At 37.7% G+C, this 13,546-nt stretch overlaps 1 protein-coding gene across 1 annotated transcript in view; it reads left to right on the top strand.

Annotated features, from left to right (window-relative positions):
* Positions 1 to 13,546, top strand: part of LOC137655571 (protein pellino-like) — a 40,935-nt gene that overhangs the window by 15,525 nt on the left and 11,864 nt on the right. Inside the window, exon 7 of the mRNA XM_068389472.1 lies at positions 8,368 to 8,483. Within this exon, the coding sequence (XP_068245573.1) occupies positions 8,368 to 8,483 (116 nt within the window). The remainder of the gene's footprint in view (positions 1 to 8,367; positions 8,484 to 13,546) is intronic.

Genomic DNA, 13,546 nt, shown 5'->3' with positions numbered 1-13,546 from the left:
AGTAAACCCCTACTCCGTGTGTCACTAAGATATCGGACCTTGCTCAGCAGGCAATAAACGAGGACAAGCCGTTACCGCAGCTGAAGGAAACGCATCCGACCTCCCTCCTGTCCCTGGGGGATCACGATTGCTGGACTAACGCCCCGGCGACCTTCACATCGGGTAAATTAAGCGCTGACTGTGCTTCCATTCAGTTCAGTGAGTGGCTACCCAGGCTTCCGGAATCCCTGATATGCCTCGAGCTCGAAGCCTGTATGCGCCTGAGTAGACCTATCAACTCGGCTACAATGGCAGAAAAGACCTCTTTAATGTATGAAGAAGAACCACCTTTTAAGGTCTTGACGAAGTCATTACTTCAAACCTTACTGTCTGATTCCTACGACTTCTTTGCGGCCAGACGTCGTTGCTGTAGGCATGTCTTGTCTGAGGCCACTATCAGACATGAGCCTAACAAGCTCATTAAAGGCCCAGTCTGGAGCTGCTAGGGTCAATCAGAGCCTCAAGGTTCGATGGGCTTAGTCCCCAAGCACAAGTTCGAACCGGCCAGCAACCATTCTCGAGGTAGAAAGAGTCTGAGAAAAAGGAGTCTTTTATTACCCTAGGAGAACCAGAAGTTCTTGAAGTATCAGTTGCCTATTATTATAATTTCATGGATTGATCTAAGAAACAGCTAAAAGTTCATGGTCTCATATTGATACTGGATAGTCATTCTCAAGTCTGTGAGAGAGGGGCAAAGTCTTTTGGTCCTATTACTTGGGTGGTAGTAGTATGTTTTATACAAGATTTTACTTGAGTCATTTAAGTGGATGCACACTTTCCTTGAAACCACCAGTAGTAATTAGCCAAATTTTCATTTAAGGAATGGTCAAAAGGAATCCTTTACCTCTTTTGATTCTCTCTTCTCTTAACTATTTCAAATATGGAATTTTAGAGGTGAAGACTTCCAGGGTTATTAGTATTCCTGTCTCACATATATGGAGACATTTGTCTCCCATATATGGGGCATACTTTGCCAATTCAGCTTACGCTTATAACAGTGACTATTTCACACTAAAAAGGTTCTGACCCGTCTTCCCAAGTACTCTCCTGGATCACACAGATCTTGATCCAACCTAAGTTGCAATTATCATGATTGGGTTCCGATAAAAAAAAAAAAATACTCTAATTCTTTTTTCTTATACAAACCTATAGGTATTATTTCCCTCCTTCTGGTGATCAATATTGCAGCTTCCCATCCAGACTACATGAAAAGTGATAAAAGGCAATTTATGTATACCTAGAACTCCTGGTAGTGCATCCATCGAGCTTCAACTGTTCTAATGCAATGATTCCTTGGCTTACCTAGAATGGTTTTATTCTTATTCAATTTTTGCCTTAAAAAAAAAAAAATACAATATAATGTAGATAGAAATTGTGACCAGAGACCTTAAAGATAAAATAAAATAGAAAAGTTCATTAAAATAGTTGATACACCCATTTTGCTTTAAGTGGAAATTGGCAGTGTTTTTATTCTTTTTTATTATTGTAATTTGAAGTTCATTACATAGCAGTATCCTTAGATTTTTATTCTTGTTGTGATCAAATTATGGAACACTGTCCTGTTGGATTGGTGAAATGTGAGGAAGTTCAAACGTCGTGCAAATACTTTTTTGTTGAGTAGCTTGGCATAGATATTGTTTCATAATTTATTGTATATGTTGACTCTTATGAGATTTTAAAAAAAATGTTTTAATTTTATTTTTGGGTACAGTATTTCCTCATGTTTAGCCTACAATTTTTTAAGTGTTAACTTTGATTTTATCTTAGGTAAATTTTGCTGTGGCAATATATGTACAAGAGTTGCACTATCATACTTACATTGGTATGCTTCATTTAATTTTCATATTACTGTATAATCATATTTTTAGTTTCCTTCATTCATTCATTATTACAAATAAAATTCTGAAAGGCTTCTTGGGTTCTAGTACTAGGTTTAAAGGGCCAAATCTCTTAGTTAATTTATTCATTGCTATTAATATTTTTTAAAGTTTGCATATTATTATACTTTAATTATTGCCTTTTCCTTTTTTTGACTTGTAGGAATCTGCTTTTCCAGCTATTGTTGTAGTTTGTGTTATGATGATGATACATTGATATCCTAGGATACAAAATTATTTCATCCTGGATTGTCTTTCGTAACATTATTTTTTCGTATAACGAGTCTCATTTTACATGTAAATCGCCTAATTCGTTCCAAGCCCTATGAAAACACCTCATTAAATTTTATGATAGAGGTAAAACCAGAACGAAATAGAGCCAAATACATATGAGTCATTCAATATACTTAACCTAACCGTCAATACCTGTAAAGGAAGTAGATATTAAAACTTATTGCTATAATAAATGAAAAATAATACATACATGCATACATATACTAAGGCACTTCCCCCAATTTTTGGGGGTAGCAGACATCAAACAAATAAAACAAAAAAGGGGACCTCTCCTCTCTACGTTCCTCCCAGCCTGACAAGGGACTCAACCAAGTCCGGCTGGTACTACTTGGGTGCCACAGCCCACCCTCCCCGTTATCCAACACAGATGAAGCTTCATAACGCTGAATCCCCTACCGCTGCTACCTCCGCGGTCATCCAAGGCACCGGAGGAAGCAGCAAGGCCTACCGGAACTGCGTCACAATCGATCGCCATTCATTCCTATTTCTAGCACGCTCTCTCGCATCTATCCTCCTATCACCCAGAGCTTTCTTCACTCCATCCATCCACCCAAACCTTGGCCTTCCTCTTATACTTCTTCCATCATCTCTTGCATTCATCACCTTCTTTAGCAGAGAGCCATTTTCCATTCTTTCAACATGGCCAAACCACCTCAACACATTCATATCCACTCTAGCTGCTAACTCATTTCTTATACTTGTTCTCACCCTCACTACTTCGTTCCTAAACCTATCTACTCGAGATACGCCAGCCATACTCCTTAGACACTTGATCTCAAACACATTCAATTTCTCTCTCTCCATCACTTTCATTCCCCACAACTCCGATCCATACATCACAGTTGGTACAATCACTTTCTCATACAGAACTCTTTACATTCATGCCCAACCCTCTATTTTTTACTACTCCCTTAACTGCCCCCAACACTTAGCATCCTTCATTCACTCTCTGACGTACATCTGCTTCGACTCCACCATTTGCTGCTACAACATACCCCAAGTACTTAATCTGATCCACCTCCTCAAGTAACTCTCCATTCAATGTGACATTCAACCTCGCACCACCTTCCCTTCTCTTACATCTCATAACCTTACTCTTACCCACATTAACTCTTAACTTCCTTCTGTCACACACCCTTCCAAATTCTGTCACTAATCGACCAAGCTTCTCTTCCGCGTCTGCAACCAGTACAGTATCATCCGCAAACAACAACTGATTTACCTCCCATTCATGGTAATTCTCGTCTACCAGTTTCAATCCTCGTCCAAGCACTCGAGCATTTACCTCTCCACCACTCCATCAACATACAAGTTAAACAACTACGGCGACATCACACATCCCTGTCTCAGCCTCACTCTCACCGGAAACCAATCGCTCACTTCATTTCCTATTCTAACACATGCTTTACTACCTTTGTAGAAACTTTTCACTGCTTGCAACAACCTTCCACCAACTCATATAACCTCATCACATTCCACATTGCTTCCCTATCAACTCTATCATACGCTTTCTCCAGATCCATAAACGCAACATACACCGCCTTACCTTTTGCTAAATATTTCTCGCATACCTGCCTAACTGTAAAATTCTGATTCATACAACTACCTCTTCTAAAACCACCCTGTACTTTTAATATTGTATTCTCTGTTTTATCCTTAATCCTATTAATCAGTACTCTACCATACACTTTTCCAACTACACTAAACAAACTAATACTCCTTGAATTACAAAACTCATGTACATCTCCCTTACCTTACCCTTATATAGTGGTACAATTCAAGCACAAACCCAATTTACTAGTACCATTGACAACACAAAACACACATTAAACAATCTCACCAACCATTCAAGTACAGTCACACCCCTTTCCTTCAACATCTCAGCTCTCACACCATCCATACCAGATGCTTTTCCTACTCTCGTTTCATCTAGTGCTCTCCTCACTTCCTTTCTTGTAATCTCTCTCTCATTCTCATCTCCCATCACCGGCACCTCATAATCATAGAAATGGCGCTGGCCTTGTGGTGATTGTGTCTCCTGCAATTTCCTTGGCCTTAATCCAGAGGAGAAGTAGTCTTGCCATCTCGTCATGGGCATGGCTCCTCATACTAGAAAGAACAGTTATGCCCTTAGAAAGTGTTGCTGCTTCGATGGCATCAATCTGACTAAGGATAGTGCCTATCGTCGATGGATTTTGGCCTTATTCCTTAGCAATCACACTCAACCTTGTGGCAGCCTCATACTTCTTGATTATCTCCAGCTTTGTCTCTATAGAAAGCATCCTCTTCTTTCCCTGAACATCAACAACATTCTTGGGACCCATGGGTATAGAATTACTGGTTAGATAAAACAACACAAAAACTATAAGTATGAAATCGAAATCGCCATCCTGAATTCAATCTGAACAATAGTGAAGGCCAAAACGAAATGGTAGAGGCATGATGGGAAAGATGTGGATCAATAGGAGAGCAGGACAATAGTAGCTGTGTGAATTTCCTTTTGTATCCCGAGTATTTTTCCGTAATACACGGCAAAAAAATATTTTTTTGTTTCGTTAGATGAGTTTTTCGTATAACGAAACTTTCGTACTTAAAGGTTTCGCTGTACTAGTGGATGAGCAAACATAAGATGTTAAAAAAATTGATAGAATAGAAACTATTCTTAATCTCTTCTTTGCATATCTCAAATAAAAAAAAATATGTTTGTGGATTTTAAGGTACGCATTTTTAAATTCAAGATGGCTGCTCGTAATTTGCTATAATTCAAAATTGCCGCACATAATTTGCTGTAAATCTTGTATCGATCTGCATATAAACTTAATTTTATTGATACAACATACATTTTAAGAGTGAAATACTTTAAATATTACAAAGTATGTTTATGCAATAAAGATATGTCGTGAACCTTTATAAAAAGGTCCTGAAGCTAGAGTACCTCAACCCAAAATAACAAAGACAAATGGATCTTTTGTCCTGGAGCTTTTCACACTGCACTATGTGTTATTTGCTATTTGAATGAAGTGGACTTGATGAAGCATGGGAGGAGGCTGATCTCTATACAGTAGTAGTATTACTGTCAATCAGATCATCAACGGAAAACACCACAACAGACCAATTGAAACCGATGAAATAAGTCTTCCAGTCCTCTTTGATCTGTGGTTTAAAACTTTCTTAGAAGAAACTCGAGTAGTTTGACATTCAAGTCAAGTGTTAAGGAGCTTGCACAAGTATACAGAAATCAGAAAGACATCCAACTGGCTCTCCAGACATTCTTCGTAACTTTAGCATCTGTTAATCTTGAGAAGCAGGTGAAATACTTTGATGATAAATATGAGACCCTATGTATGTTTGGGGACGTACTGTATGTACATGAATTAGGTCTTGAGGTAATTGGCTACTCTACTTCTTTGCATACATCAGATTAGACTATGCACAGAATATCTCTGAATACATAGCATTGGCAAGGTTTGAGGGTAACTTTACTGTTAACTCTTAGAATTCAATTCCATTGACATGCCCTGGTATAGGTCAAGATATAGAACACCTGAACAAGAAAACTAAGGGCGATGGAGTTATCCCTGGAATTGCATCTTTTGTCACAACGTTGTTCAAATTCTGTTTTGACAGCCCCTTGCCACTGGTCCTAATAGCAGAAGAGACTGAAGACCTCCTTTCTACTTCTAGTACCAAAGTTCCACAACACCATTGCCTTACAGAAGCAAAGGTGGTTTCTCAGGAGGAATCAATCATGAAGTTCAAGATTGTTGTTGTGTACTGCAACCTTTTTGGATCATTCAACGCTGTAGAAGACACTACAAGTGGATCTATGTTCAAGCTGATATCAAAAGAGGTTATTGCTTCCAATATACAGAAAGTATTCTTAATATTGAAGCTTTCAAAAAGTTTGTGGATAAGCTTTTCAATGGTAAGGGGAACCTGTGGAACAAGACGACCAAGATTATGCTGCACACTGGACTTCAGTAGTAAGAGACATCTAACAAAATGTTGGCAATGAGATTATGACACTGAGGCAACTAAATCTTTATTTTCTAGACTTTATTTCTCATTCATCCCCATATGAAGTTGATCTCAAAGAAATTATAGGGAAACGTTAGTTCCATCATTAACTTTATGCTGATGCAGTTCATCCAATAGTAAACAAGAGTGATGTGATACATTTCCTGAAACATCTAGCAAATCTCAATACTCACCATTATGAAGTTTCTCCAAATGGTATTATGGGTGATTATAAATCTAGATCTCCTAAATGTCTTGTGATTGGTGGAATGGCAATGCTTCAGGAATTAATATCTGTGAAGAACTTATGAACTGCAATAATTTATATATCGTACATAAGGCTTGTTGGCATTAAGCCAAATGATTATACTGTAATCAACCATGTGTAGTGTTTGGTAATTATGGTCAAAAAATGAAGAGACAAAGAAATAGCCAGAGAGAAGCATAGAGAAAAATTAAAAGTAAACAAGTCCTACATAGTAGAAGATGGTACTCATATTAAAAATAAATCCTGGAGGGGAGACGACCTCGAGAGAGGAGGATCTGGACGTGTGTCTCTTCCTGTTACTTCGAGAAGCAAGGTCCCCTGACCTCTGGGCCGGCGCTGCTTCAGCAGGAGGCGACCTAAAGGAGTTAAGGAAGGTACCCAAACAGTACCTCGGCCGCCATTCTGGGGAGCTCGAGAAGTCCTCTTTGAGCATTGGTGGCAACAGAGGCTGGCCTCCCTTCATGTCCCAGCAAATCCGAAATGACAGGTGCCCTCTCTAGGTCTAGTGAGGCAGGTCCCGAGATAGCTGGCGCACCCATGTAGTTCAACAAGGGAACCCGCGAGGGAGGTGGAGTGGCCACATGTCCTGCCGCTGACCCTGAGAGCATCGAGGTGGAGGGGGCTGGTAGAGGCTGCAAGGGAAGGGGCTTTTGCCAGGAAGCAGTGAGCAAGATGTTACATACAGCCAAAACGTCGGCAAATGGAGTCCCAATGAATCCTACAAATGGGTCCAAACAGCGGAAAAAAACTTTCACGGACGGCTTTTGGGAGGCCGATGGCTGCAACGACGAGGGTCCTCCTTCTTGTGAAGGGGAAGCAACATTTCCCTTGGATGGGGCAGGGGATACAGTTGGAATACTGTAGAGGGGCTCCTTGTAGTCAAAGCCCTAGAAGGCTTCCTGGAACCTCTACTCCTCTTCGAAGGAGAGCATTCCTTCCTGGCCTTCTTCCTCGTAGCTACTAGAGTCCATTGCCAATCAGGCTACTTAATGCACTCGGGGACAGTTGTCCTTATGTACACAATCTTGACCCCGACATGAGATACACAACGAGTGTGGATACACTTCCACGTATGACAGAAAACCCCCGAATGAATTTTCATTGACACCTGGACAACGACGTTTCATTCTTTTGGACATTTTATGTATTTTTACCCATTGTTAATCAGTCATGTCTGTTTGGTGTATATGTAGGAATATGCAATGGGATGAGAATATCTAGTTGTGGGATTTTGTACTTACATGACAGCTGAAGTCTATGATGAATAAATGTCAAGATTTGTTTTGTGATAAAACTAATAATGGGTTATTTTCACATAATAATACATTGGGTGTGGAAATTATACGGCATACTGTATATTCCTTTTGAATGATGTTTAACATTCTTTTTTTAAGAAAATTTTCAGAAAATTGGTCGTCAGTACTAAAATAAGAAAAAACTTGGGGTTTTGTTCTGTCTGTCCCTGGGGGTTAAATTTAAGTTACCACTCATGATTCAATTTGTGTTAAACTAATGAGCTGCAGTACGTTATTAACAACATAAGATAGTATTTTGTGTGAATGCCTAAATGTCTTCTAGTTTTCATCATTTCCTCTTTCCCAGTTTAAAAAATTTTGCAGTGGTATTATCTGTTAGTTAAACTATATTTGTGTTAATTTCTAAGAAGCCATTTTGGGTCAGTCGAATAAGTACTGAGTTTTACCTTCGTCAAGTTAAAAATCCTTCGTAGTGGTTAATCATTTTAATTTTTTATTACACAATTGTAGACTTTGATGTTTACACAAATGTAATTAATTCACAAAATGTAAAGTTGCTTTGTCATTGTAAATTGAATTCTTCATCACCATTATCAATACGAAATATTTCCTTCAGGTTGGGCCGGTAGTCAAACTGTGCATGGGTATCGAACCTGCATTCTATGTTGACAGTGGCTATCCAACTTTCTGCTTTAATCCTTGCGGACACATGGCCTCCGAAAAAACAGTGAGGTAAGTACAATAGTATTCCGTACACTGTCCTTTTGGTAATAACCACTTGACTTTATTTCAAGTTTTTAAATATTTTTATGGCTACAAAAGTACTAATTGCAAGGGTAACTTTTGGTGTTTTTTTTTAATACTTGCTGTCAAAGTGTTGAACCAGTATCATTAATGTAAAATGAGACTTTTTGACTTGAATTGTTGCACGTGTGGGGATTGCCTATTTGTGTCTGGAATTTGTCCTGTAATTGAAAAATTTCATCTGTAGAAATTGTTAGGCTTTATGGAATAATGAATTTTTTATGTGATAAATGAAATAATCTTCAACACATTTAGCTTGTGGTAGTCTTATTTTCAGAGAATGCCTCATTATAAAAATTTTATCTCGTCTTTACGTTCATCACTTATTTGACCCACTGGTATTTTGGGATACACAGTAAATCATGACCCAATCTCATCATCACCACCATCTCCTATGCCTATTGGTGCAAAGGGCCTCGGTTAGATTTCGCCAATCGTCTCTATCTTGAGCTTTGAAATCAATGCTTCTCAATTCATCCTATCCTACTTCATGCTTAATAGTCCTCATCCTTGTAGTCCTGGGTCTTCCAACTTTTCTAGTCCTATGTGTAGCCCTGTTAAACATATGGTGAACTAATCTCCATCTACCACTCGCCATGATCTCTTCCATATAAGTTACTCGAGTAATCTCTTATAGTTTCATTTCTAATCCTGTCCTGCCATTTAACTCTCAATATTCTTTTGAGGGCTTTGTTTCCAAATTTACAAAATCTGTTGGATATTGTTTCATTGTCATACCATGACTCATGTTCATACAGTAACCTCGATCTCACTGAATTCATATACTGTATTGTATAGCCTGATTTTTATATTTAATTTCAGGCGATTTGATTTCCAAATTTTACTTAATACTGTATAGCCATTGTTTGATTTGCTTTTTTCAATCTTTCATTAAACTCCAATTCTAAAGACCCAGTATGAGATCATAGTTCCTAAATATTTAAATGATTCTACCTCATTAATCCATTCTCTTTCAAATAATATTTCCTCTTCCATTTCATATTCCGTTCTCATCATTTGTTTCTTTCTTCTATTCATGTTGAGCCCAACCTCATGTGATATTTTATGCATTCTAGTTAGCAAGTATTGCAAATTCTGTGGTGTTCTGCTTATAAGGACAGCATCATCACCATACTCTAGGTCGTTAATTTCCTATTTCCAATTCATTCCAATCCTTCTCTACCATCCCCAACTTTTCTATGCATTACAAAAATCATGAGGATGATAAACAACATAGGTGACAACATACTCCCTTGGAGTACTCCACTGTTCACTGGAAGTTAATTTGATAGGATTCCACTATCATCAACTTTGCACTTGTTATGCTCATGAACAGACTTTATCTAATTTACATATTTAAGAGGAACTCCCTAATAATTCAAGACTGTCCACAAAATTGGATGGTGCACATTATCAAAGGCTTTTTCCTAGTCCACAAGGGCCATCAAAAGTGGATTTCTATAATCTGCACATTATTGTACAACATGTCTTCAAATGAAAATTAGGTCAATGCAACTTCTACCTTTTCTAAATCCTGCTTGTTCATCTCAGCTTTTCATCAATCTATCTCTCTAGTCTCTTTAGAATAAGTATACTATATATTTTCATGACAACTGACACAAGTGTGAGGCCTCTGTAATTATTATAATTGGTCAGATCTTTTTTTGCCATTTTCACCAACACTCCCAGCTCCCATTCATCAGGTTTTGCCTCTTCACGCCACATATTACAAAATAATCTTGTAAGTATTCTGGTACAGTAGTCGCTTCATTTTCAGGCAATATCATCACAGCAGTTATTCCATCATATTATTACTATTATTATTACTTGTTAAGCTACAACCCTAGTTGGAAAAGGAGAATGCTATAAGCCTGAGGGCTCCAGCAGGGAAAATAGCCAAGTGAGGAAAGGAAATAAGGATACTACAAGAAAAGTAATTAACAATTAATATAGAATATTTTAAGAACAATAACGAAATTTAAATAACTTAAAAAAAAAAAGGTAGAGAAATAAGATAAAATAGTGTGCCCGAGTGTACCCTTGAGCAAGAGAACTCTACCCCAAGACAGTGAAAGACCATGGTACAGAGGCTATGGCACTATCCAAGACCAGAGAACAATGGTTTGATTTTTGAGTGTCCTCCTAGAAGAGCTGCTTACTGTAGCTAGAGAGTCTCTTCTACCCTTACCAAGAGGAAAGTAGTCACTGAACAATTACATTGCAGTAGTTAACCCCTGTGAGCGAGGAAGAATGGTTTTTGTAATCTTAGTAGTGTTAGGTTTATGAGGACAGAGGAGAATATGTAAAGTATAGGCCAGACTATTAGGTGTATGTGTAGGCAGATGGAAAGTGAGCCATAACCAGAGAGAAGTATCCAATGTAGTACTGTCTGGCCAGTCAAAGGACCCAATAACTCTCTAGCGGTAGTACCTCAACGGGTGGTTGGTGCCCTGGGGCCTTCCATCCCTTGAGTTTTTTAATGGTAGCTTCGAATTCAAACACATTGAATTCATTCATGAGCATGCCAAGGTCTTTCTAAGCTTCAGGTGTGTCAATCAAATTATTCCCTTCATATTTCTTGTTCGAGACCTCACTAAAGTGTTCCATCCAATGTTGCCTTTCTTCATCTTCTGTTGTTAAAATAGACCCATCTCTCATTTTGATGGGTATATGCTTATTCTTCTTTGCCCCAATTCTATGAGCAATGCTTACACCATATCCACTTCCTTAATTCATAGCTTTGTCATCCTCATCTGCTCTCCTATCTAAATATTCTCTCTAGTCATTCCTGGCTTTTCTTTTGACCTCACTGTCAGTACTGGAATACTTACCATACTCTAGCTTGTAATTTTCATTAATTCCTCAAAAACTTTCAATAATCAGTTTCTTTGTTTCCTTTTCTCAAGTATCATTTGTATCCATGGCTTTCTCCTTGTAACTATGTCCCAACTTCACTACCAACTGACTGATACATGTTCTTAATATCACACCATTCTTTAAGTGTCTGCTCTTCATCTCTTAAAGTCTCTTAAGACACTTTCAGTTGCAAAAGTTTCTCAGTGTTCATCTTCTAGAAACTAAGATGTATCAAACTTGGGTACTGTATTCTATCTACATTGCATTTTGGTGCTTTGTTTTAATTTCAGAGTGACAATGAGCAGCGTTTGCCCCTCTAGCTTCTTACATTTCTCAGAGGCCTCCTTTTCTCTTTATTAGTGGACATGTGTTCTTATTTGATTTTTGTAATTGCCACATGGTGAAGTCCATGTATATTTGTTAATGTCCTTGTGCTGGAAAAAGAGTACCTCTAATAACAAGATTGTTTGTTGAACAAAACCTTATAAAATGTGTTCCATTTTCATTTGCAACTTTGCTAAGACCCTCATCACCCGTCACATTTTCTATACCTTGATTATTCCTTCCAACTTTAGCATTGAGGTCACCAATCACAATTTTCATATCCCTCTCTGGGATCTCATCTATTACACTTTGCAGTTCTTCATAGTATTTATCTTTCCTTTCTTCAGAGGAATCATGTTTTTATACATAGCAAGCTGTAACACTCGTATTGCACTGCTTTGATATAAACTTTGCTAGTAAAAATCTACTATTTACAGCTCGCCACTCTGTTACTACCTTTTCTGCTCTTGGTATCATCATCATTCCTTCCCCTTCTCTTCCAACTCCATCTGATCTTCCTGAATAGATATGCTGTATATATTCCCTTGGTCTGATATTTCCATACCAATCCCCTTACAACATATTTCACTTAGGGTCAAGATATCCTATTATTTCATAAATTCATTCTTCACTTGCTGTAACTTACCAATCAGATTCATGGTTCTAACATTCCAAATACCAATTCTCAATTTTTCTTTAGTATTTAGGGAGCTTCTTAGCACCCCGCCACACGCAGGACTGTGAGTCCGTTCTGTCATTTTCTCTTTTCCTAAGCTGACTAAATCTATAGAGGAGTCATTGTTTTGATGTATCGATGGATATCCAGTTCCTTGTGATGTGCAGTGCCTATCCAACTAAGGCACTTGACCTTGCTAGTCCTTACTAATTCCAGTAAGATCATCCTCCAGACTGAGCAAAATGAAGAACTGTGCCATGACAGTAATGCCTCTCTATTTGGACTATTATACTTTTTGCTGCCTTTTGATAGATGATGCCACACCTACTGTATTCTCTTGAATATTTGCTTAGATAAGCTTCAAGTGCAAATGATTTTAGGATAGAAAAATTAATTAAAACTACTCTTATCTGAAGGATATATACCTTAAATTTTCAAGTTTGAGAGTTACTTTGTCAGATTTTATTTCTTACAAGGTTAGAAACCAGAAGCATCTGATGAGTAGATCCTACATTCATATTACAGTACTGTATGGTTTATTGTTTTCCAAGTTTGTTAATAGCAGTGAATAGTTATGACATTTTTCTAATGTTATTTCCCTCGTTTCCTTATAATGAATTCCTTGAAGCAGAAAACCTTTTTGTGTTATGGGACTCATTGGAGTTTGAAAATGCTACACTGAAGTCAAAAGTATTAAGATGTTATAATATGCAGTTTATTTCAATCAATGCTAAAGCATAGGTTTATACTGAATTCTTTAATTGGGTCCCCTTTGGCCAGAATTTCTTCTGTAAAGTGAAATGTTGTGCTGTAGTGAGGCCAATGATTTATCTACTCGGGCATTCAAGGGTAGAAATAAGGCATCAGTAAAATCAGAGTTTGTATCTTAAGAAACACATAATTATATTTAAAAATACATTTTGTATTGGTTCTATGAATACATGTTATATTTGATTTAGTTTTAGCTTTACCATTTCAATCCCAACCCCACTCATAAATTTGTCAATTAAACACCAAGTAATATTGGGGTTAATCTTATCTAACCTCATTGTAGCAAAAAAGGCTATTCAAACAATGCATGTGAATACAGTATTTTCTATTGTATGGCTGAATAAAATTCCCTTCCATTGACATA

The sequence above is a fragment of the Palaemon carinicauda genome, chromosome 16 (genome assembly GCF_036898095.1).
Source record: "Palaemon carinicauda isolate YSFRI2023 chromosome 16, ASM3689809v2, whole genome shotgun sequence".
NCBI lineage: Eukaryota > Metazoa > Arthropoda > Malacostraca > Decapoda > Palaemonidae > Palaemon > Palaemon carinicauda.
This window is presented reverse-complemented; position numbering and strand designations above follow the sequence as displayed.